General features: G+C 36.7%; 2 protein-coding genes across 4 annotated transcripts; one reads left to right on the top strand and one right to left on the bottom strand.

Moving 5' to 3' along the window:
• Window positions 1-57: 57 nt before the first annotated feature.
• On the top strand, window positions 58-5261 carry LOC142530354 (NAC domain-containing protein 82-like). 2 transcript variants are annotated; one of them, XM_075636158.1, is made up of 7 exons: window positions 58-191; window positions 889-1369; window positions 1992-2266; window positions 2617-3000; window positions 3842-4240; window positions 4349-4804; window positions 4888-5261. In XM_075636158.1, the coding sequence occupies exons 2-6, from the start codon at window positions 1213-1215 to the stop codon at window positions 4466-4468; spliced, it is 1335 nt and encodes a 444-aa protein (XP_075492273.1). In that variant the 5' UTR covers window positions 58-191; window positions 889-1212; the 3' UTR covers window positions 4469-4804; window positions 4888-5261. The 2 variants fall into 2 exon arrangements, with proteins under 2 accessions (XP_075492273.1, XP_075492272.1); XM_075636157.1 differs by having other exon boundaries at window positions 73-219.
• Window positions 4887-19929, bottom strand: LOC142530352 (callose synthase 5-like). 2 transcript variants are annotated; one of them, XM_075636154.1, is made up of 42 exons: window positions 19774-19929; window positions 19351-19639; window positions 18696-18796; window positions 18199-18320; window positions 18015-18111; window positions 17814-17924; window positions 17571-17699; window positions 17389-17481; window positions 16977-17068; window positions 16749-16875; window positions 16465-16602; window positions 16316-16392; window positions 16152-16230; window positions 15938-16063; window positions 15732-15846; window positions 15232-15569; window positions 14426-14478; window positions 14276-14336; window positions 14108-14189; window positions 13986-14035; window positions 13772-13858; window positions 13129-13251; window positions 12940-13034; window positions 12744-12828; window positions 12522-12682; window positions 11988-12111; window positions 11812-11906; window positions 11615-11714; window positions 11387-11538; window positions 10497-10606; window positions 10259-10381; window positions 10117-10185; window positions 9628-9817; window positions 9423-9534; window positions 9216-9335; window positions 9022-9137; window positions 8855-8938; window positions 8282-8394; window positions 7986-8215; window positions 6658-7455; window positions 6482-6532; window positions 4887-6393 (listed from the first exon to the last, which is right to left on the bottom strand). In XM_075636154.1, the coding sequence occupies exons 2-42, from the start codon at window positions 19541-19543 to the stop codon at window positions 5977-5979; spliced, it is 5739 nt and encodes a 1912-aa protein (XP_075492269.1). In that variant the 5' UTR covers window positions 19544-19639; window positions 19774-19929; the 3' UTR covers window positions 4887-5976. The 2 variants fall into 2 exon arrangements, with proteins under 2 accessions (XP_075492269.1, XP_075492270.1); XM_075636155.1 differs by lacking the exons at window positions 18696-18796; window positions 19351-19639; window positions 19774-19929 and adding an exon at window positions 18509-18652.
• Between the last annotated feature and the right edge of the window lie 6099 nt (window positions 19930-26028).

Here is a 26028-nt window from a genome sequence, read left to right as displayed (position 1 = left end):
TAATTGTAAATAAGATGAAAACGCGTCAATGAACCAATGGGAAGCGTGTCTTACTTTCCAAACAAGCTTCCTTCAACACTCTCCCACAACACAGTTCTTTCTATAAAGCCTCTACTCCCTTCGACATTTGCGCCTCCATTTTCATTTTCGAGAATTCATCTCTTTCTCTCTTAGTCGCTTCTCTCCTCCAGGTCTGCTCGTCGGTGCCTTTCCTATAAGGTGTGTTGGGGGGGGGGGGGGGGGGGGGGGGGGGGGGTTTTAAAGGTTTGCGATGAATTGGTTTTGTGGGTGTGTTTTTTTTATTGGATTGGTTGTCGGATGAGCTGGGAATGTTTATTTAGTTTATTTTTCTTGTTTTTGATTCCTGGGTTGCTTTCATTTTCCGGTTTCTTGACTAGTCTGGCGTTGTTTGGTGCTGTTTAATATATGAAAATGGATTAATTTCTTCTTTCTGTTTTAGATCTTTCCTTGGGTCGATTATAGGGCTAGCGGGGGGGTTTTGTTGGTTCTTGATTATAGGGTTGGTTTTGATTTTCGGTTTATTCGAGTAGTTTGTGTTTAATATTGCTCGAAATCCAAGAAAATCGATTTTTGTGTGCTTTTGGTTTAGGGTCGTAACTGTATTGGGTTGTTCAATCTGTTTTGGTCTGCAGCAAACCTACCTTTTTCTTTGGTTTTTTTATGTTACATTGATATTACAAGTGTGTTACAGATTGCCATTCTGTCTGTATTTCGGTCTGATCTGCGGAAAGGGCTACGAAAGATTCTTTGGGATCTCAGGCGGATTATTACTTCATTTTTTGTTATGTGTTATGTTTTCTCTCTAAAGCCGTGATTTGCAGTCCGGAATGGTCTTGATACAATAACTTTATATGGTCAACATGCTAGGTTCTGTATTGCCCACCAGATGTCTTTTGGTTCTAGCAAGAAGTATCATTGGCTTGTCTGGTTTACTTTCTGTTTGATGAACCGGGGGAGGCTTTGGTGCTCTCGAAAGGTTTTATTTCGGCATTGGACTTGACAACAGTCGCTTGTAGCATTGAGTGGGAGGTGGTGTATATACTCGTTGCCATCAATTTTCTTCTTTATTTTTGAATCTGTTGGCTGTTGCTTTTGAAGTACAGTGTGGTCGGCTGGAGTATTAGTGTTCACAAACATTGTTGGTGGGCCTTTCAATACTTGAACTTTGGGGTGTTCTATTGTCATTCTTTGATGGCGAAGACGTCCCTCCTTCCAGGATTTCGGTTTCATCCTACTGATGTGGAGCTGGTTATGTATTTTCTGAAGAGAAAGGTAATGGGAAAGAGGCTTCATGTTGAAGCTATCGCAGAGGTCAACATCTACAAATTCTCTCCATGGGATCTCCCTGGTTGGTATTTATGCATGGTTTTTTCTACATTTATTTATTTGCGGCATTTAGTTCTTTGTTAAGTATGAGCTAACTGATCTGTTGTAACTAGGGAGTGTAAACGAACGTAATCGAGCCGAATATGATGAAAATTTGAAGTCTCGAATTAGTTCTATACTTCTATTCGAGTTTGAGTTCGATTCGAAATTCGAGAATTTTAAAACTTTTGGCTTGAATTCAGTTCGAATTAAAGCTCAAGTTCGAGTTATGCTCGAAAGATTCAAATATGTTCGTGAACTATTTGAATTATTGCTCGAAAATAAGTACTCGAATGCATCAAATTTTTTTTATTAATATATAATTATATTATATCAATAAAATACTAAAGTGCGCGATCAACTTGCGAACTATTGATCTAAATAATTTGGGCTCGAGTTCGGCTATAAAAAAGTTTGAGCATGTTCGAGTTTGGCTTGAATTCGGTAAACTTGGATATGATTCAAAAAATTTTTCGTTCGTTGATGCCCCTTGTTGGAACCACGGGGCATTCTCTTAAGAGGAATTTTTGAATTTTATTTACTCTTTCCAGTTGTTACCTCTTCACTTATTGCAAGGGCATTAACCAGTCTTTGTTTAATTTTAGATAAATCTTGCTTGAAAAGTAAGGATTTGGAGTGGTTCTTCTTTTGCCCAAGGGAAAAGAAGTATGCAAGTGGAGTTCGAGTGAAGCGTGCCACTGAAAATGGATTCTGGAAAACCACCGGAAAAGACAGGCCTGTCCATTATAACGGCAGAACCGTTGGAATGGTGAAAACCTTGGTTTTCCACATAGGACATGCACCTCAAGGGGAGAGAACAGACTGGGTGATACATGAATACAGAATTCTAGATGACCAATTGGCTTCTGCAGTTGTTCAGGTATGTCCACGGATAAGATCTTTTTTCTCATTTGTATTATGTTTTGAACTTTCATGAGATATTTGAGCTATGCTGTTATCATTTGAAATAGTAGGTCAAATTTATTTGAGATCAAGTTGCCCTTCATTTATATACCTTTGATTATAAGACGGAGATATAATATTGGCTTAATTGTCCATATGGTATGAACTCATACAGATTGTACACTTATTCAACCTTGTTCTTTGGTTGCTTTGGTAATAAGCAATTCTTTAAGATGATGTTGGTGCTTAATACTTTTAATGCTTATCTTTTTTTGAGTGACCGCGAATGTTCTATATCGTATTTATGTTCTCGATTATTTTTGGCAGGACCTGTATGTCTTATGTAAAGTCTTCAAGAAGAGTGGTCTAGGGCCTAAAAATGGTGCGCAATATGGAGCACCATTTAACGAGGATGATTGGGCTGATGATGATATTGACGGTGCTCAAAATCATGTGATGACCTTTCCATCAGCCAATGATTTGGGTACTGCATCAGTTTTACCTGATGTGCAGAGTAGTTCTGCCATAACTGGAATGGTTCATCTTGGAAGTACAACTAGGTTGACATCTACCGAGGCAGGTCCATCGTTCTCATCTGGTCCGTCAAATAATGGGGTGCCTGTTGATGACTCCATGGATGAAATTTCTCGTTTATTGGCGCCATTTACAGATGACCATTCATTGACTTTCAATGAGAATGGAAATCACAGGGTAGGTGTCCTTAATAGTCAATTCTGTTTTGTCTACCCTGATTATACCTTTAATTTGGATGAAATCATGAAACAAGCCCAATGTTGAAATCATTTGGATATTCTTAACTACTTTTATTTGCTTTTTTTTTCTTTTCCTCTGCCTACCACCAACATTCCAACTTGTTGAGTCTGAAGTGCTTCAAGTGTCAGAGAGTTTATTCTCTCCTGTTCAAAATTGGTCCATTGTATATTATTGATAAGGAAATGCTGGTGAAGAAAATTAGATTTGGGATATGATTTGGTTAGTCTTTCGTAATGATTGCTAAAATTATTCAGAGGTCTTGTTGTTTTCTAATGCAGTAGTATGATTATCTTAACAACCAATTCCAGTAAGAGGTCATGTATAAGCTTGCCAATTTTTAACAATGACAAATGTGAATGAGGGCTTTCCATTGTTTTTCTGTATCTTACTTTAATGCTCTCCTTGTATTTAAGATATGAGGCTTTTTTATTCCTCTTCACTGCAGATTTATGTTTTTTGTCATCTCCTCTTTATCACATTTACCACTTGTTGAGGGAATGTTAAGATGAGGCAACTTAGTTCGGAATTTTTGCTTGCATCTTATTATTTGGTCTATGTCTAGGAACTCTGAGCATTTGAGAAATTATGTGTAGAAACGCATATTCCTTTTGCAATCCAATTGATTTATTTATTGTTATCTATTATATATTTTTTTATTAAATCTGACTAGGTTTTTGGGATTGGTTGACACATACTTCGATAAGTTGTGTTACTGTCTTACAATTTTCCTTGCCATGTTTTAACTCGAGCTTATTCTCTCTTGATTTGGGATTGTCAGGATGATCTTATTGGCAATGGAAAATATATAGATTTACGGAACTCTGATGGGAATGAGATGTATAACAGTCTCGGTGAATTGGATTGTTGGGCTCGAATCAATGAAGGCAATTTTGGTCCGGTGGCGGGGATGGATAGCTACGCTCTGAATAGCATGCCTCCGCTAAATGATTTATTCTATATAGAACTTGATGATTTTATGGTCCCATTGAACTGCTCCGGTGATCCTAATGTGTCCGAACAGTTGATTTGTCCAGACATATTTGGATCCTTTGCCCATGAAAATATGCCTGAGGGCACTTTTGCGGGTATGGCTCATTATGATTCTTCTGTAAGTCAGCTCCCTGTGCTACCAGAAGGAGCTAATGTGGAATATTTAAGTTCGGATGGAAATCAAATGGTGAGTCCTATAATATTTTTAATTTTCAAATTTCAAGTATTATATATGGATTTTATTGATCTTCTCATGTTTTTCTGTAGCATTTATTGTTTAAACTTGGAATTGCAGGTGAATGATCAGTTTTATGGGAGGTATACTTCAATAGGTTTCAACTCCACTTACGGACAACCAGAGAATGTGGGAGATTTCACTCAAGATTTGGGAAGTGGTAGAAGTGATGATATCTAATCATGGTGTTGACCCTCGGAAGTTTGGAAAGGTTTTGACTTCTGTGTTCATTTAAATGCTTGGAACTTGGACGATGTGGAAGGAATAAATTGCATCTTGCAAATATTTTCTAAGAACATGCTAAGATTCGGGATTCTATTTGCAAAATGCATGGGATGATCATTTTTCTTAATCTCTGTAGTTTAGTCATTGTATTAATCTCATTTTGTGATCATCAAGAAATGGAAAAAAACATACAAAAGAAAATTATAGAAAATCGAATTTTCTTGCCTCTTGTTTTATGTGAAATATGTGGAGTCATTCATATCTGGCGAGGTTGGCTCTCCTTTTTATTCGGTGAGTGCTTCTGCTAGGCTTTTTTGTGGTACTTTCCAAATCACCAATCTGCTCTTACGTTTATTTTGTCTTAACGATTCCAGGAATACATAAGAAAATATTTCATGTGTCCTTTTGCCACAATGGTGGAGTCCATCCAGCTTGCTGACTGTCGACTGCAGTCACGCCCTCGTTGAGTCTGTTCTTTACATATGACATTCAAGTCGACGCATGATTAGATTGTTGTTGGACAGATATTCAGACGAGGTGGTTGTGGGTTGAGAATCCCCGGATTGATCTGTTGTACTGATTTTATGTTTGTTTTATCATGGGGTGAGTAGCAAGTAAAACATGGTAATTTGCAACTTTATTTCAGTTATTTGCCAACTCTTAGATTTTGTGTTGAAACATTGGATCATGAATCATGATTGGAAAGGATTCTTGTTCTATTTTACAATAAACGATCCGATTCTTGTGATCTAGTTTTCTGCTTGAAGTTAAGCGCAAAGGCAAATCTCAGTTGCCATAATTCTTCATCTCCTTTCAACTTCAAATTTTCGTCTCTTCCCTTTATTTTTAGAGGCTTTCTTCTGAAGAAGCTTCGAATTCGTTTTTAGTTTACATTTTAAAATATTAAAAAAATAAGTTTTTTTGTTGCAAAGTTGTAGTAGTGTAGTATATGCTCAGCTACTATAAATAGATAATCATTCTTGTTTTACATTTAAAAGTTTGTGTACTTACCAACCTGAACATAGACGTGAGCATAAATGCATTAAGTCTTATAGGAGACAAGTACTGTTGGTAATGAATAATGCATCTCCTTACCTCAAGAAAAGCCTTTGCTTCAATTTGCCCGATTCTCAAATGCAATTTTTTATTAGCATAACATTCCCTTGGACGTTCTCTCATGCGAATCTCTTTCAGAATTATGAGACAAAGCAATATTCCTAGTGATAGTAACAATTTGACAGAAGCTAAGTGTCGAATCCATTGACATGGTGAAATTATACAATGTGCCCAGTGAACACTAGAGGGCAGGCAAGTATCTTCATGACAACATTTTCAATATTCACTTTTCTTGTTAAGACTAAATGTTACGTCATACACCACCTCAAGAATGACTGTTACAGTAAAGTAATGACATGGTTTGAACTTTTACCTAAACTTAATCAATGAAGATACATTTGAGACTATCATTTATGCTTCTTTCCACCAGCCAGAATACGTTGAATCTGTAGCCCCCTGCTGAAGGCCTGGTTGAAAAGCAGCCTCGTTTGGAATTCGGACACAAAGGGGAACCAAGCCAAGACAGCCACCGGAGTGAATATTACCAATCCCATTAGATATTCATACCCTCTTGCTAGAGCTTTAACAGAAACCCACATTCCTAATCCCTTCACTAAAGGCCTGCAAGCTTGCGATAACTGCAGAAGAGCCCAGCCTGTTGGCAAAAAGGCTACGAAACTGGCAAATATATCTCCAAGTGTGAGCTCAAGGAATTTTATCATTATCACAAGTGTGGCAACTAAACCGAAGAATAGAAATAGCTTTAGTAGTCTGAACATAAGCTGGAAATCTGCGCTGAATTTCTTCCTCCCCAACGACACTATCTGAACAAGAAAAACATTTACCGTCACATTAGTACTAAGCTGAAAGAAAAGACGGATAGAAAGATAGATTGTCTGTTTCGTCACTGACCTTTAAGATGAGCATAGCAGCAACAATGACTAGCCAAGATAAACCATAAACCTGCAACCATGACATGAAGTTAGAAGACAAATGTAAATGCAAGTATTTTTGTGGATATGATAGTTAAAAATGATTTTAAAATTATTAAAGTCAACCATATGTATATATTTAGTTCAAATGCTCACCATAAAACTTTTGTTATGTTGGGTGACATTCAACTGATAAACGATGCCATATTGGTATAAGAAAAAGCGAAGAGTGAGGATGATTTCCCAGAACCGTCCCGACAGACCCGTGCATTGGAGATGTTCTTGTTCCTCTTCCCACCAGGATTCCCAACTCTTGTTTGCGGGAACACCAATACCACCTCGGTTGCTCATCCACTTGGTCCAATCGTCAAAATCATCCACTATCTTCTGCCATTCAAATCCGGAGGGATTGAAAAGAAAAGGAGCAAACAACCAAGAACCAACGAGAAACCACATGGAGAAGGTGAGGACTAAGTAAAATTTTGAGTCAGGAGCTGCTGAGCCATAAGCTTGATAAGATACGAGCAAAATCAACAGTTCCAGCGCTTTAGTAAAATGGCTTCGCGAGTACATTCGGTAGTTCTCAGCAAACTTCTCGTGTCTCACGACAAAACCACGCCCTGTGGCTCTGTACTTAGCTCCACCATGCAATAGCGTTCGCCCAAAGTAATGAAGCTTTGTCCCAAGAGAGAAAGTAAAGAAAACAGATGCCAGCTGGAGCTGCATGATTATTATGTCTCCAGCCGCAGTTCTGAAACCTCTCTCAAGTCCAATTTCCATGAGCATTGGCAGTGTCATCAGTATACCAAGTTGCACAACAGATTGTGATGCAATGACAGCCTTCAGAGCACCATCTCCCTTGGATCTTGCAAATCTGACTAAGGTCTTCTCGAGTCCACTCAGTGAAAGATAGAGCTTGCCATACAAGTACGCATACACTGTAAGGACCACCAGCTGCATGGCATAAAAAAACACTATAAGTTTTACTACAAATTATTCTAGGATGGATATTAACAGAACATGTTCTCAACTATTGAGATTGTACTATGAACATCAAAATGTCATGCAGTAACCTAACATGTATTCACATAAATTGTTCTTTCTAGCTGTATCAGAAGTCACAGAGGAAGATTTTCACAAAGCATTTATCAATTGAAGATTCAACCATCGTCATCTGCTGCGCTAGTACACTGTTAGCGATGAACAATATTAGTGTAAATCAATCAATATTTAAGCTGACAAAAATCTTAATAAACAATGAATCATAACAAATTCAAAATGCCTTTTGGATTTGTCAGAATAAAATCCATGAATTAACCAATATAAAAAAGAACAAAGAAGATTAAATTTCCAAGTTGAGCCCTTCTCTAACAATTCAACAGATGTTTACTCCCAATGAGAGATTTAAAGAAATTGAATTTGCTTTTCATAAGTCACTTTTCCAAAAATATTTATGTAAGAGATCTGAAAGAGAAAACTATTACCATTGAGCTCACATAAAACCCAGTGGTAGTATAGTAACATGACAACATACGGAAGAAATCAAAACGATGGCCCAATCTGTAGAGATCACGGCTGAGTGTCTGCTCCCCATTACCACAAGCAACCTTGGCTTCAAAAAGTGATATTTGGTTTAGGCCAACATCTCTCCCCTTGCCGACTTGGATATATTCATGATGAGTAACATTTCCGCGTCTTAAAGTTGAATTAAAACCTTCAAAGAGAAAAATTTCAGATTGCATGGAAATGAACAAGTATGATTGTGGTTTTAAAAACTCACCAGCAAATATATCCTCACTAAGATTAATGCCCTTGGAAGCCTTGCTGATCCCCCCACGAGTAAGGTGAAAAATTCTGTCAAAAACATCTGGATGTCCGTAATGGAATCGTACCCTACAAAAAACCAATTAGAGAAAAGGGTATCATATAAAGCCAACCCCCAAGAAGAACACTAAAAAAATATGATACATGGTTGTATTTGAAATGAAGTAACAGGAGCAAGAATTGATGTTATGGAAGCAAAAGGTATCTAATATAAGTGATGTGTTATCACATAAGTTGACAGAAGCATTAGTGGGAAGGGGGCAATAATTTTTTTCTCGGATTACAGAAGGAACTCACACCTTTTCCTTTATTTACGATGCAAGTTGTTAGTATCAGATTGTGCCAATAAATTTACATAGTGAATTCTAAAAGCAGCAGCAGTCGTAAGATATTTGCACTACTGAATTGAAGACAATGAGTGATGCCCCCATTGAAATGACACAAGGTACATAATTTCTCAGCCTATCCACAGAATCATAGACAAAAAATTTTAGCATTTTCCGAAGGGTGTAAAAAGAATATCGCATACTTCAAAGGTCTTGCAAGAACTCTCTGACCAATGGTGACGAAGCTTGTTTCTTGATTCGACATAAACCAAGCCAGAGATGACACACTGAAAATAAATATGTGAAGGATCTGAGAGGGCAAAACCTGAAACAGAACCAAAACTGATAGGAACTTTAATTAATATCCAACCTTCCAGTGAAAATATGCTCGCGAACACCCAGGATGGTTGGCGGTCGCACTCCATGATCCTCATTAAATTCCTCAAGCAAATTGCGCATCTTGAAGGCTTCTTCCAAATAATTGTCCTAAAAACGAAGACAATAAACAGTTTTAGAATGGGAAGACCTGTTGGTAAATTAATCAATTCAGACTTTCAAGTTTACCTGGTTCATATCAATGGTCTGAAGAGCTTCTCCACGAGTGAAAATGATAGCATGATTTTGATTTTCAGGCTTCCCTTCTCCTATCTTTGCCGACCCAGGCAACTTTATTCGATAGATTTCCTACAGAAGGAAATAACTTAGACTGAATCAGCTCTAAAGTCCAAACTAAATCGATGGGGTTAAATTTGGAGCAGAAAACAATCTCACCTGATCAAGATTCTCAACAGCTTTTACCAATACAGAATAGTAAACCTTTTGGTTATTTCCACCTTCTCTTTCTTCAACTTCATCTATATATGCTACACGCAGAGATGGATTACTGCAATAATAGAGGACAAGTTTGCAATCAAATGAGTTCGGCCTAAGTATAATGAAATTTTTTAATAAAGAATTTTTCCTTTCAACCACTTACTTAACCATGAGATTTAAAATATCAGTGGCACGACGATCTCCACTTCGCTTCTGGTTTCCATAGTTCTGGCAAGTGGCAACATAAGTAAATTTCATGTCAGCAACAGCCTCTAATTGAGTGTAGACAGATCTTTGACTCTTCTTATCTTCCTCTGATGGTTCTGTGATAGTTTTATAGCCTTCAAGTATCTCTGTTGATTTTAGGAAAGAACGGTTAGAAACTGTCTTGAAACACCATATCACTGCTATAGTTAAAAATGAATTGAAGATACTTATTATCAAAGAAAATTCAAAAAAGAAACAAAATAAACAAAGAACTGAATCTTGCTCATGCTATTTGTTCCTTGAAAAGTATAAATAAGTAGTAGTTACTTTAAGTACTCAGAGTCCGACAAATAAGAAGAATAATTTTTTTCAATTTTCAGGTTTATATAAACTTAAAATTTGACAGTGTTACCCCCTTGCAAATTTGATAAGAACTTCATCTTACCATCTTCTGTTGCCATGTCAAGAAATGCCTGAAGTTTCAAGGCCCTTCTATAATACATCATTCCTCTGACTGCGTAAAAATAATTATTGTCATACTAAAGCTTAAAGCAAAAAAGAAGACCAGTGAGGGGAGGGACACTAACTTGTTCGGCATAGGGTCTGTCCTCTCAAAGAAGCCCAATGGCGTAATTGAAGGACATTTTCTTCATTTTCCCAAATTTCATATCCTTTGCAATTTATACGCTCCATGAAATTATTCCATTCATCTAAATGAAGAGTTAATATGATTTAAAATTGATGATAAAAAACTGAAAAACACCAGACCGAATAACATTGCCAAGAGATAATTTGTGTCAGAGTTGGACCTAGAAAATTGCAAACCTGGATAAATTTTTTGAAGGTAATATATGATCGACACACCATCTTCATTCTCCATATCAAGGTCACTCTTGGAATAGACAGTCTCCTCACTGTAGTATGGAGTCATAACACTGCCATGTAAATTGAAAAGGTTAACAACTTCCAGCAGAAGACATTTCATTGAATCAACAGAAGATTCATCGAAGCCTAACAAACTATAAAGAGACTCAAATACGTTCCTTCATCAATCTAAACAGCAAAAATATAATACCCAATATTTCTTGACGAAATATAGTCTCGCAAATAGAACTCCAAACTCCCTTTAAGACGACGACAATGATATAATGACATGGTTGAGAGCTGAGATCAACCAGGCATTGATATTATTAACTAACGGTCAATACTTTTCATAACACCAAACCTTTATTTGCTCACCTCACAGTGGATTAATTGTGTTTTTCAAAAGAAAAGACAATCATACTAGAAAAATAACATAACTTGAGAAGTTATAGCTGGTGCTCAGCATCTGTAATTGACAACCCAATATTTCTTGACGAAATATTGTCTCGCAAATAGAAGTCCAAACTCCCTTTAAGACGACGACAATGATATAATGACATGGTTGAGAGCTGAGATCAACCACGCATTGATATTATTAACTAACAGTCGATACTTTTCATAACACCAAACCTTTATTTGCTCACTTGACAGTGGATTAGTTGTGTTTTTCAAAAGAAAAGACAATCATACTAGAAAAATAACATAACTTGAGAAGTTATAGCTGGTGCTCAGCATCAGTAATTGACAATTGTATGCATACCCACCCCCCTCCCCCCAAAAAAAAAGAATAAAAAGAATAGGTCATGAACAAACTGTCTGTGCATGCATACACCATGGCTATTAAATTGGACCTGAATGACAGCATTTTGCGAACTCGAGGCGCACGTGGCATGTTCATAAAAAGTGAATTTGAGAAAAATGCTATCCTCCGGCGTGCTTCAAGGTTTGTTGGCACATCCATTGCAGATTCTTTTACAGTTAGGAGAAGATAGAGACGTCGAATCTATTAAAGAAACACATGTGACCGTGCTCAATTATGTATAAGAACTAGAACTTGGTAAGACTGAATTTATGTGTACCTGCTCTTCCCATTGAGCTGTATTTGGGGGAGGGAACACAATATTGGCAAAAAGTTGTTTTCCTGTATCTTTGCTGTTATGAACAAGTTCGGCCAATTCGCTACATCCGACAAAGATGATAAATTTAACAAGGCATCACCAGATAATGATACATCAAAATTCCCTCTCTCTAAATAGTGATTACAAATTATACCAACCGGATCTCGTTCACCATCATGTCACGGGTAACTACTTCTAACATATCTTGAAGCAACAAAACAACACTATCTTTCTTGGATGGATCAACATCCTTCTGCAAATAAGCCAAAAGATAGAAATTTAGAGACTTAGTCGTGACATCAAAGCATGAAATACTATATCATGAACTTCTTACCAATATCTCAACAAGTTCAACGAACTTTTTACAAAGATCCGGTAAAGGTTTCATTCTAAAATTTGCAAGGAATGTGCTCTTTGAAATGTTACTTTCAACTTCTTTTATAATGACTCCAATTATTCTGTTACAGGGACACAGAAGTTAAAACTTTGATGAAGCCAACAGTGATCTACAATCAAACAATATATTAAACAACTAATTTGTCAGTTAATTCCAGAAGTAAAAAGCTCTACTATAAATTGGTATTCAAACAGTGAATCTGTTGGAGAATATACATATGTAAGAATATTAGGTGGATACCTCACTAAATATTTTAGCTAAAATAACATCGTGCATGAAATAAGGGGAAGAAAGGCTCTTTCAAAGAATATAAATAGAAAGAATTGATCATAAATTCTCAAGAGGACCAATAAACCATATATTATTAACCATGACAGGAATAAAGGCAAATAGACTTGCCAGAATTTTTTAGAGGACAAAATAATATGAAATAGTAGCCTATAAGCTCCATGAATAAAAACTAAATACAACCTTTTCTCAGTTTCTCCAACAATCAAGGCATTAAGAATGAGTTTAAATGACTCATAGCATTCTATGACAGAGCATTTCATATACTCATCGGCACAAATACGCTTCCAAAGGTCAGCATCTTTTGATCGAAATTGAGCTGCCATATCCAACACAATTGGAATCTGCAAATGCAGGCAGTAAAAGGACAGCTCAGAGAAATATAGAATGCAATTGTGACTGTACCTTGCTAGCAAGTAAAAAAGGGGGCCACTGAATCAATTTCAGGCTTGGATCTGAGGAATAAGGAACTAATAGCAGATCCATCTCCCTGGAGGTAAATAAAAACATATCACATCACTCTATTATAACAGAAAAGTTGAACTGGTGAAATAGAAACATGATTGGATGAAAATAATCAACTTATTTATGTGATATTTACCTGTCACTTATGAGATCTTCTTCGCGGAAGCTACATATGATTTCATTCCACAGTTGAGCAAATTTAGCAGCTTCACTTCTTCTACTTGCAGTAACCTACATAAATCAGGAAATGCATCAGTCAAAGACTGGGGAGAAAACTCACCACTGCTACAACAAATTTAATCTATTGCTAAGGGGTGAATAAAACCTCATTAAAGCGCTTAGACAGAGAGAACCCTCTTTTCCTAGTTTTATCAGAAGGCACCAAGTAAGTGTTGAATGCACCAGGTAAGGACTGGAAACGTGACCGAAGCATGCTGAGAGTTCGAATCTGTGGAGACAAGGTGATAGTTTAGTGACCCAAAATAGCGAGTGTGTGTGAACAAATAATAAAACTATCAACATCATTAAATTAAATCAACATCGCCTCCATGGAGGGTTTCCGTTAACAAATAATTAATACACCCACAACAATCAAAAAGAAAAAAAGAGCTTGACTTTCATAAGTGCTCAAGAACTCTCCGTAACTGAATGACATCTAGTACGACAACACAACTCAAAATAAGAATACAAAAATATTTTATAATTTCGAAGACATAATTAACCATGGCTTGTTCCAGACAACTGTCAAATAATAAAGTTGTTTCTTTTCCATAAGTTTATTCCTCAGCCTAGTTTGCAGCTGAAAAACATTGTGTCTATGAACTCATATTTTACTGTGGGTATGGTTATAAAAGGAGAATCAATTAAATAAATTGAAACCTCTCCAAGACGATCAAAGGCACCACGGCCAGAGAAAAATAGAGATATGAAACAACAATGAACTAAGTGAGTTCACTAATGGAAATTACCTCTCCAAGACGATCAAAAGCACCAATGAAACCTCCATACAAGGTGGAGTATATAGCATACCAAATTTGGAGGTCCATGAAGTAAACCTGCACGAAAATAATGGAAAAAAGGTAAAACTTTGATACAAAAAGTATAAAATTGAATGAAGATAATAGAAGCAAAATTGGATAGGAACAAATAATGAGAAATATTGCAAGGAATAATAAACCATACCATGATGACGGGTACCCACAGGGCAACAATAGCTCCATAGTTGTGCTTGGCTGTATTTTAGTACATGTTGTCACATGTTCAAACAAAGAAATTGTAAAGAATTTGTAGAAATGGACACGTACCATCTGGGAAAAACTCGTGCCAAGCATATTCAACTCGGTGAATGTCCATTATATCTTTAGTGGGCTTCACCAAAGGTTTAATCTGGATCAAATGACAAAATGAATTTATGGAAAAACCACCACAACATCTACTAGTTTATAAACCAACGGAAGAGGATATGAAAGTACCATCAGAAAATAGTTAAAGGCAAACTTTGAACACAGAAGCAACACCCAGAATAAAGTGTATCTGTTATTGAGGGTGATAACAAAGGGAAATTTCAGTAAATATTAATGATGGAATAGAACGAAGGAATAGAAAAGTTGGTTTAAACATACTTGATGAGTGTAAGTTGACTTTCATGCATTCCCCTCCCAACATAGATTCTAGGCTGCAAAATGATAGGCAAGCTCTTATGATAAATTATAAGATCAAAGTTCAAGATAAGGGAGAGTGCATATGATCAAGGACGGTAAGGTGCATGGAGAAAGATGATTGTTTTTCAAGAGAAAAGAAAAAGAAAAAAAGATCAACTGTTCAAATATTTGTCTTTATCAATCTCGTTTCCACTATCAGCTCTTTTTCCTACTATTTTAAAAGAATAGTTCCGGAAACTCCACATATTCTCTAAACATTACCCAATTGCTAGACCAGCAATGGTAACTCGCATGAAAGTCTGAAAGCTTCAAAGCCTCATTTTTACATGTAGAGAAGTACATATTCTAACACTCTAGACAACTAAAAATGTGTTTATTGAAACAGGGAAGGCTGGGGTTTTTGAGGAAAAGTTTCTCATGAAAAATCAGAGCTAAGCTTGTACTAGATAGAATTGAGCTCCCTTTGTTCATGAGCCTACGTGTTATCTGATGTTTCTGATCATTTCTTGAGATGTCTTCATATTGATACATAAAAAAAATTAGATGATAAAACAAATTAACTGCACTATTTTCCATCTTATGAATACTAAGTGTGGAAACTAATACTTGGTGTACTCACTTGATCATCGAATATCAAAGTTTAGTTTCCTATATAAGACAATTAGCAGATAGGGAAAAATCAAGTTATTTTGACAAAGAACGCTTTTACCAGGAGTCTCGGACAAAAAACTATGTTAGCTCAAAAGTAGAGGAGGCATAATATACACCTGAGACCACCATAGAAGAAATCTAACAATAAGCCAATCAGAGTTCTCGATCCAGCGACGCAACATTGGGAAAATAAAGAACATTGCTGCCAATAAATTTGGTAGCAGGTATACAGCCACCGCCATGATGTATAAAGGAGGCACACCCTTAATTTTATCAAGGAATGAGAGGACATCCTTGAACTTTCCAAATGAAAATGAATTGTTTTGGTGGATATAGCATAAGGGAAGGATTATTGACCACGCAAGGCTGACAATAATCTTGAGAATGTTCCTTGAGACATGAGTAAACTTCCATCTAAGATACCCCGGGAAGTTCAGAAAGATGTCCAACATACCTAAAAGCAATTTTATCAACTTTTTAATTAAATAAGGAATAATTTCTAGACCAAAATTCAAATATAAAAGAGTTTATTGTAAACATAATCCAAAAATAATTCCATATTTAAAGTTTAATCCTGGATGTCATTATACCAGCTAGAAGAATAAGAAATACATACTCTGGATGAAGCGAATAAAGGCTGCCGTGATGAAAATACTGGACATTTTATATAAGACGTTTTTCTGGAAGATATCAAACACTGAGACATTACTCCATGCAATGACAATCATGATCTGCATTTCAACCATTTCGAACTTTAGCATAAACGCCTAAAGTAGTGAAGGAAACAAGGATTAATCAATTATATCAATTTTCATGAGATACCTGCAAACCAAGAATGAGAAATGTCCACATACGATCAAAACTTCGAAAAATATGCCAAAATGACCGGGTTTCAGCAAAGAAAGATTTTCCCAATTTTCCTGGCTTTCTCCGAGGAGCACGTTTTCCCTGAGATACAAATAATGTAATGATAAGAAATCAAGAAGAAATAAATTCATTCCAATGAGGTAAACAACCCAAATAAACTTGATCTTACCTGTGGTACCTCTCGTATTGATTTGAAAAATTCACCATCATCACGCATAGGCCAACCCAAAGAAAAGCAATCCAACGACCTACAAAAGTTTACCACATCATACAGGCAAAAATAAAGAAGATAATATGTATCATAAAATATTTATCTTTTATTTAACTTTTTACCAGAAATACTCATTCAGATCATCATAATTGCACCAAGATGAGTGGGGGGCTTTCCCATTTTTCGCTTTCTTGGATTCCTATTGCACAATTAACACCATGAAGCAAAAACAATAAGCTATATTTAAGCGTTCGGCTGTGCAATATGGTACCTTTTCAATCACTCGATAAATGGGGGTTATAACTTTTCGTAAAAAAGATTCGTCGTCCCCACCATAAGAGGGCTTGATGTTTTCTCCGGTGACAATGCTAACGTTTCCAGCTAAGAGTCCATGCAGTTCATATGCCATCTGAACATGAATTCATGAATTAAAAATTTATTTCTATAAAATAAAGTACATATAATTCCTTCATTCGATGGACTTGATATTCCTCTGATAAACATCTAATCAATTTTACATTCACTGAAAATAAAAAGGAAAAACAAACCACTAACGTTATGGAAAATGTAGCATAGACACTCTGGCATGAACCGCAGGTTAGCAGCTTCACCCCAGATAAGAAGATAAAGGCCCATGTAAAGTATCTTCCTCTGTCGCACTTCCTGCTGCCCTTGAGGGAGCCTATGGATATTAAGGTGAAAATATTAATTATCAACTATCAGGCCGATCCTTGAATTTTATCAGTTATGTTGAAAGTATACCCCCAAACCCCATCATCTCACCTTAAACTGTGCTTTCTCCCCAAGTATTTACACCATGTCTTGTAGTTCTTGAAGAGTTTGTTGAGGAGAGCATCAGCGGCTCGATTGTCAAGCTACGAGAAAATTTTGATACAGGTTACATATGCAGCCTAAATTTGATTACATTCAACCACAAAATAAACTATGGAAGTTACAACCCATTATTATATCCAGCTTATATGCGTTGAAAACAAATATAAGGCTAGTAAAGAAACATACTTCAGGAGAGCTAATTAACAGCGGTAAACATGTGATATTTAGTTTTTCTGTGACAACAGAGGTCCAGAGTGAACCTATTAGTATTGAGCTGCATCATATACGATATGTGCCTAGTACATAAGATAAATACCCTAGATTCCAATATATCCAAGAAGAAATAAATGGGAAGACATACTGTGTTTTGTGGTTCGGGCTTGGGGATTAGCCTTATATGAATATTTGCGAGCAACAAAATCAAATGCTCCCTCTGGTTCCTGACATTGTCCCTCTGTAGATAGAATCCAGTGTTTGAAAATTGTTATGTGAAAGTATGATTTGACTATCTCATTCTTTGACATAACAATCAGCAAAACATACCTGAAACCCAAACATGGCTCGCAGCCAATCAAGGAGGTCCAACTCCCCTTTTTTTTGCTTTTGCTGCTCAAATGAGGATGGCCAAGTTAAGCCATTAGTATTATGTAAGGCAGCCACCGAAGCTTTAACCTGCCAGCATTAAAGAGTGGAATATTCGTCTTAATAAATTTTGACTCGCTACATATCTTTAGAAATATGTCTTTAAGTACGCATGTCAGTGCTCAGATTCTAAGAACAAATCACCTCTTCCAGCTGCATTATGGATTGTGATGCACCAGCAGAATCCAGGGGGAGAATGTTATATGGAGTATAAATCTCCTTCTTTGCCTGGACATCATTAGCTGCAGCCATAATCTGTTCAATTTACAGAATCAATTTCTAGTAAAATGCATAAATCATAAAGAAGGTGTTGCTATTTGTTAATCATCAATTTTATAAACCAACCTCTGGTGCAACTTCCTCGACTTTTTCTGTCTTATTAACTGCACAAAGGACTTCAAAGAGCACCCCTGCTGTCTGGTAGGCTTTTCCAAGCTGAGCTCTACCAAATCAACAGCCAAATGAAACATTAGCGAGCCTAGAAACAAATAGATTTTCAAACATAACTCTCCACAGAAGAATGTGATACCTATCAGCTTGCTCTCCCTTGTTAAGTGCCACAACATAGTGCTCATAAAATTGTTTGTAAAAGCTCTCAATTTCCCGAGCATCGGTCTTCTTGACCCGAGATGCAAGAGTTGATGCATTGTCCTGAATATCAGGAAAAATGTAAACAGCCTGTTCTGTTAATTTCTATTATAAATAGCATGAACATATATCAGATAACTCCACGGTTTCGTCACCCTGTCTTGCAGGAAATGCCAGAAAAAAAGCAGTTTGATCAAACTTCTCAAACACTCATATTATACATTCAAATCCAAGAAAACCATTCACAGTACCAATTATTGATTCTTGATTCAGGGACACGCACAACTGGAAAATTTAGTTCGAAGGATTAAATTAAACTTTCTGACAGTGGATCACCCAAAGTTTTTTGACGATGAAGAATTAAATTCTTAAAGATTATTTCGTTCGAACAATCAAGATGTAAACAGTAGTTTGAAGAAAGTCAATTAGTGTCAGCACCCTTTCTAGCCTTTGATGGAGACTGGTTTTAAATTGTCGCACACCACGTCCACTAGAATTTGGGTCCAATCTGTGTGCCTTCTCGAACGCATAAAATCGACCTGTAAATTTATCCAAACGATAAGAAATTTCGATTTGGATATTTTGAATCAATACTAGTAAGCGTTCTATAAAAATGAATACATAAGAAATAAATACAAATCCTAAAAAATTTACAAGGTTTAGAAAGTTCTTGATTTAAAGTTACATTTTTTATAATATTTAGATAAAATATGGCATCGGAAGAAAGTAATAATTTACTTTCAAAAAATTTGAAAAAACCAAGTTTCTAATTGTTATTATTGGTAAATAGTATCAATTAAGTCAAACATATTTTAAGAAATTGTAAAGCATTATACCTTTTCAAATGACGTCGTATGAAATTTAATTCTTTTTTTAAATAATAAATATTTGATCGATTGACGATTGTACTGTACGAGCCAATTTATAACTTAAGAAATTTATTGATGGTTTTAAAAAATATATTATTATTTTACATTATTTTTTTAAAAAAAATAATTCTGTAAAAAAAATTTTATTTCGTGATCAAAAGTTTACAGATAAAATCATAATCGAAGAAGAAAGCCAGAAGTGCAAGAAATGAATGGGAACGTACAAAGGTAAGCAACACGGGGGCGTTCGTTTTGGATTTCGGTGGCGACGCGGAGGATGGGGGCAATGGACGACTGTAGCGAGGATGGAACCACCTCATTGTCGAACACCTCCATGGAGAACGTCGTGGTCGCAGCGCTGCGCGACGGCCGCCGAGTCAGCGCCGACGGATCGTGATTCCCCGCCGCTGACGCCATCTTTTCCGCCTGCTCAGCTTAGCCGAGCTGCAACAGTACCGCCTCGATTAGAAACCCTCCCTCTCCTCCACTCCCTGTCTCTTCCACTCCCTTCGTCTGATCGATCACCACACACACCAATCCATCAACAACAACAAAATCAAAATCATTAATTAATCCAACCAAAAAAAGTGAAAAATGCATGCATGCATGAGGAATTGAGATCGGAGTGATGAATGATCGATACTTACATGAATCAAAATGGATTTGGAGTTGAAATCGGAGAAGAAGAGGAACTAGGCTACGCGCATGAGCCTGGAATTCGAAGCATTTTCGATGGTAAAAGGAAGAAATGAGAGAAGGGATTGGTTATACATGGATCGCGCCATTTTTGAAGCTGGTTTGCTCTGTTGGTGGCGTGAATTGACGGTTAGAAGAAGCTCGTGAACATCAATGGCAATCCGTTATTTATTGCTTCCCTCTCCATACAGTCTATTCCATTTTAACAATTTTTATTTTGCTTTCAACAGATTAATTCAAGGATTACGATATTACATATGCTTTAAACAATATTGATTATGATAAATAAGGGAAAATAACATTTTTTACTAACATATTTTTTATTTTCGGACTTTTTATGATCACTAACTTGTACTTTTTCCCCCTCGTTTTTTGTCCTATTTCACCGGAAATACGTTAGCATTTCCAGTGTTACGTTACATGTGATAAAATAGCTTAAGTTAATGAGCTGATAACATGACAAACAATAAAAATGTGCAAGTTATATACCCAAAAATATTATTATATTTACACACATTATATATGTAATATAATCACATGAATATTATGTATTAATTATACAGATTTTGTTTTTAAACTTGTTGATTTAATTGTAATATTTTACAAATTAAATGGGACATGAGATTCAGTAAGACTTTTATTTTTAAATTATAAAGTAACGAAGGAAAAAACTTGTGTGAGACGGTCTCACGGGTCGTATTTTGTGAGACTGATATCTTATTTGGATTATCCATTAAAAAATATTACTTTTGGTTATTACTTTTTATTGTGAATATCGGTGGGGTTGACCCGTCTCACAGATAAAGATTCGTAAGACCGTCTCACAAGAGACCTACTCAATAATGAAAATTCAATCACATTCTACTGCACTAAATAAAGGTATAAATCAATAAAAATTCAATAAATAAAATATTGATAAAATTTAAATATGATAAGTCCTTTGTGGCTTCCAAACCTCGCCACATAATCATGCAACATGTGACGTCATATGCATAATTTTTTTTCTTTTCGACGACGTAATAATATAATGCATATACGACAAAATAGTGCAATCACCCCACTATCTATGTCAGTGTAGCAGAAAACAGTATAATAAATACACACATACAACTCCAATAAGACAATAAGCTATACTGCCTCTATCTACTATCAACTACAAGACTGTTTGACTAGACACACCTAGTCCTTCACCACTATCATGTCTCACGCATAGTCCCGTAACCTGCCCAACAGAAACAGCCCTCAAAGGGTGAGCATATACAACAATCATCATCGTAATACATAACAGTTATATTAACAACATAAAATATAACTGAAATCATAATAGAAATACCCCCTTTGCCGTTTCTGGACAATCAGCCAACAACAACCTCAACAACATCACAATGCAACAACATCGACGATACGTCGCACCCCAACACCGGCGACAACAATATCGTCGAACGAACAACAACATCGACGATACGTCGCACCCCAACACCGACGACATCAATATCGTCGAACGAATAACAACATCAACGATACGTCGCACCCCAACACCGGCGACATCAATATCGTTGAACGAACAACATCAACGAGACGTCTCCCAACAATGATAACCAACAACATCAACAATAATAAACAACAAATATAATACCAAATCACCCAAATCCAGTTATTTATCATCGTTCAACACAATAGTATTCATCAATACTAAACAATAACAACATATGCTCGTATGTCAACACGTACCTGATAATCGAGTATATATACAATCTGGCTATTTCTTTGCTCCTGAGGCTTGTGATGTATCTAAATAATTCAACAATAATTATCAGATCATTGTCACCGTATCAACACAGTTATAACAGCCTCAATATATAACATCAAATAGTCCAACAACAATTAATTCAACAAAATATAAAACTCGATTATAAATTCGTATTGTTCAACAATTTAATAATCTGGTGTATTTAATTCACAATACTACCATCAAATACACCCTAATTAATTAACTTCAAATAATAGGCTATTTTACAACATCCGTCAAATTACGAAAACTTTATATCAACGTGTAGCCTATACTTCGTAGACTCCGAATATATAATCAGAATTAATAACAACTGACAAACAACTCTCCAATCTCAATCCAATGATTAAAAATCCCTAATTATAATAAATTAGGAATAATTCAAAACAACAACACAATAATCTTCTCTACTTCGTTAAAATCATACACTACTCAACAATCTTCAATTTCAGTATGATTTAACAATTTATTGGATTTATTCCAGAAATCGACGAATTTCAAACATCACCAAAAATATAAAATTTATACCTCAAATCGAAGACCTCGTGTCAACGATCCCAGAACTGAAGTCGGTTTGTCGATTGGATAAACCGATAAATCACAAAATCAAAAAGAAAATCAAAACACTATATCACCTCGTATTTGCTCTCACCTCTCTGTCTCGTTTATCACATATGAGTTTGGTGGACGACTCAAATAATTAATTAATTTTTTTAATTTTTTTAATATTATATTATATTATATTAATAAAATAATATAATATAATATAATATATTTAACATTTCAACAACAGTACATCTCTTTTGACCACTCAAACGATCAAATTTTTCAAAACTCAAAACATGAAACTTCTATATCTTTGAGTTTTCTACGTTATATCCAAATCTCAAATCAATTGGACTTCATATGACCAACATATGTCATATTTCATTCTTTAAAAATCATTAATTATTTAGTAATCTCATATTACTAAATCAACAACTTGTGATATTACTTTAGGCATTATATTTCTACCCCCCTTAAATGAATTTCGACCCCGAAATTAATCAACAACAGTAATAACGTGCATAAATGAAAGATACGTCATACCATCAGAATAAGTAGGGGTAGAGCCCCCTCATATGCCGCTCTGTCTCCCAAGTGGCCTCTTCGACACCTCTATGTTCCCACTGAACCTTCACCATCGGTATAAGCTTACTACGAAGCTTCCGTTCAGATCGATCCAAAATACAAACTGGTCTCTCAACATAAGACACGTCAGGATCTAACTGAACCTCAGAAATATCCAACACATGTGAAGGATCCGGCTCATACTTCCGCAACATCGATACATGAAACACATCATGAATACCAGATAAAGATGGAGGTAGAGCCAATCGGTAAGCTAAAGTGCCTATACGCTGCAATATCTCATACGGGCCAACATACCTCGGTGCCAACTTTCCTTTCATGCCAAATCGCACCGTGGCACGAAAAGGAGAAACTTTCAAAAATACTCGATCGCCCTGCTGAAACTCTAAAGGTCTTCGTCTTTTATTGGCATAGGCGGCCTGTCTATCTTGAGCTGCTTTCAATCGTTGCTGTATCAACTTTACTTTCTGTTCCATCTCATGAATCATATCAGGACCGGTAACTGCAGCTCGATCAACATCATCCCAGTATAACGGAGATCTACAACGTCTCCCGTACAATGCCTCAAATGGAGCCATCTGAATACTACTCTGATAACTATTGTTATACGCAAACTCCACCAATGGAATAGATGACTGCCAAACAGATTTAAAATCCATAACATAAGCACACAACATATCCTCCAGCATCTGAATAGTACGCTCAGTCTGACCATCTGTCTGGGGATGATAAGCCGTACTCAATCTCAACTCTGTCCCCATCGCAGTCTGCAATCCTTCCCAAAAATGAGAAGTAAATCGAGGATCTCTATCAGAAATAATAGACACGGGAATCCCATGCAACCGTACAATCTCTCGTATATACAACTGTGTAATCGTCAAGTACATACTACTCATGCTATAGGGTATAAAATGTGCAACTTTCGTCAATCGATCAACAATCACCCAAATAGCATCAATAGTTCCAGTGCTTCTTGGCAAATGAGTCACAAAATCCATCGATATGTGCTCCCATTTCCAAGTCGGCACTTCTAAACTCCTCAATTCACCTCCCGGCCTTCTCCTTTCAGCTTTGATCTGTTGACAATTAAGACATCGACGTACAAAATCAATCACATCACGTTTCATTCCCTTCCACCAAAACTGAGAGCGTAGATCCTTATACATCTTCTTGCCACCAGGGTGGATAGAATATCGACTACAATGTGCACGCTGCAACAGGCCCTGGCGCAACTCAGATATATCAGGAACTACCCATCTATCATTCATCCTCAAACTGCCATCATCAGCCACTCTAAAACGAGTATCTTGTTTCTGAGAAACTAACTCCCTCCATCGCTGAACTCTCTCGTCTGTCATCTGTGCATCACGAATACAACCATATATATCAGTTTCAGCTAATAAGGTAGATACCTGGATAGGAGTCGTCGAGATATCAAAATCATATCCCAAGGAACAACAAGACATCATCATAGCTGATAAACGACTCACATCCTCTGCAGTACAACTCACTTTACGGCTCAATGCATCAGCTGTAAGATTGGCTCGACCAGGATGATATTCAATCTCACAATCATAATCCTTCAGCAAATCTAACCATCGTCTCTGTCTCATATTCAACTCTGTCTGGGTAAACAAAAATCTCAAGCTCTTATGATCAGTATAAATCATAAACGAGGTACCATATAAATAGTGTCGCCATATCTTCAAGGCAAAGATAATGGCTGCCAACTCCAAGTCATGCACATGGTACCTTGTTTCGTGTGGTTTCAGCTGTCTCGAGGCATATGCCACAACATGTCGATCCTGCATCAAAACACATCCCAAACCATGTAATGATGCATCAATATAAACAACAAACCTCTCATTTTCTGTAGGAAATTATAACACCGGTGCAGTCGTCAGTCGGTGCTTCAACTCCTGAAAACTCCTCTCACATGCTTCAGACCACTGAAATCGCACACCTTTCTGAGTCAACTGTGTCAAAGGCCTAGCAATCTTTGAAAATCCCTCGATAAATCGACGATAATAACCTGCTAAACCCAAGAAACTACGAATCTCAGGTACAGATGTAGGTGCAGACCACTGTAACACGGCTTCGATATAACAAGACCCAAGAAGACCACTCGATCCAACCAAAACTCACACTTACTGAGTTTGGCATACAAATGTCTATCTCGCAACACCTGTAACACTGAACGCAAGTGCCCTGCATGCTCAGCCTCACTCCTGGAATATATCAATATATCATCAATAAACACAATAATAAATCGATCGAGATAAGGCTGAAATACCCTATTCATCAAACTCATGAACACAGCTGGAGCATTCGTCAACCCAAACGGCATAACTAAAAACTCGTAATGCCCATATCTGGTCCTGAATGCTGTCTTCTGAATATCCTCCTCTCTAACTCGTATCTGATGATATCCTGACCTCAAATCAATCTTCGAATATACTGAGGTTCCCTGTAACTGATCAAACAAATCATCAATACGAGTGAGGGGATATTTATTCTTAATCGTTACCTTATTCAGCTGTCGATAGTCGATACAAAGCCGCATAGTTTCATCTTTCTTTCTCACAAATAAGACTGGTGCACCCCAAGGCGATACACTAGGGCGAATGTATCCCTTTTCCAGCAAGTCCTGCAACTGGGCTTTCAACTCTCTCAACTCTGCTGGTGCCATTCTGTAAGGAGTACGAGAAATAGGGGAAGTATCTGGCATCAACTCGATCCCAAACTCCACCTCACGGGCTGGTGGGAAGCCTGGAATCTCATCAGGAAATACATCGGCAAACTCAGCAACTATAGGTATCTCCTCTATTCCCACCTCCTTCTTCTTTTCTGTCACATTTACAGCATAAATAAGATAACCCTCATGCCCATGCTCCAATAACCGAGACATCCGGATGGCAGATACCAACGGAACACGGGGACGAGAACCCTTCCCATAAAATGTCCAACGCTCTTTCTCATCTGTATAAAAATATACCACCCGCTGATAACAATCAACTGTCGCACAATATCTCCTCAGAACATTAATTCCCACAATACAATCAAAATCAGTCATCTCTAGAATAATCATATCAGATCTCAGCTCATAGCCCTCATAAGAAATAATACTATCTGATATCATAGATACAACTGATATATCAACTCCAGAAGGTGTCGAAATAGAAAGAGGCATAGACAATGGAGACGAGCGCATATGATGCTCAACCACAAACCTCTTCGATATAAAAGTATGCGAGGCACCAGTATCAACAAGAATATAAGCAGGATA

Source organism: Primulina tabacum, chromosome 17 (genome assembly GCF_025594145.1).
Source record: "Primulina tabacum isolate GXHZ01 chromosome 17, ASM2559414v2, whole genome shotgun sequence".
NCBI classification, from domain to species: domain Eukaryota; kingdom Viridiplantae; phylum Streptophyta; class Magnoliopsida; order Lamiales; family Gesneriaceae; genus Primulina; species Primulina tabacum.
This window is presented reverse-complemented; position numbering and strand designations above follow the sequence as displayed.

Excerpts from the sequence above, each read along its gene's own strand:
- LOC142530354 (XM_075636158.1), top strand. The coding sequence starts at position 1,213 with ATGGCGAAGACGTCCCTCCTTCCAGGATTTCGGTTTCATCCTACTGAT. Across the intron at positions 3,001-3,841 it reads ATGAGAATGGAAATCACAGG|GATGATCTTATTGGCAATGG; the intron begins GTAGGTGTCCTT and ends TGGGATTGTCAG. Across the intron at positions 4,241-4,348 it reads GTTCGGATGGAAATCAAATG|GTGAATGATCAGTTTTATGG; the intron begins GTGAGTCCTATA and ends TTGGAATTGCAG.
- LOC142530352 (XM_075636154.1), bottom strand. The coding sequence starts at position 19,543 with ATGGCGTCAGCGGCGGGGAATCACGATCCGTCGGCGCTGACTCGGCGG. Across the intron at positions 13,252-13,771 it reads CTTTTGATCGTCTTGGAGAG|ATTCGAACTCTCAGCATGCT; the intron begins GTAATTTCCATT and ends TTGTCTCCACAG. Across the intron at positions 10,382-10,496 it reads CCTTCAAAAAATTTATCCAG|ATGAATGGAATAATTTCATG; the intron begins GTTTGCAATTTT and ends CTCTTCATTTAG.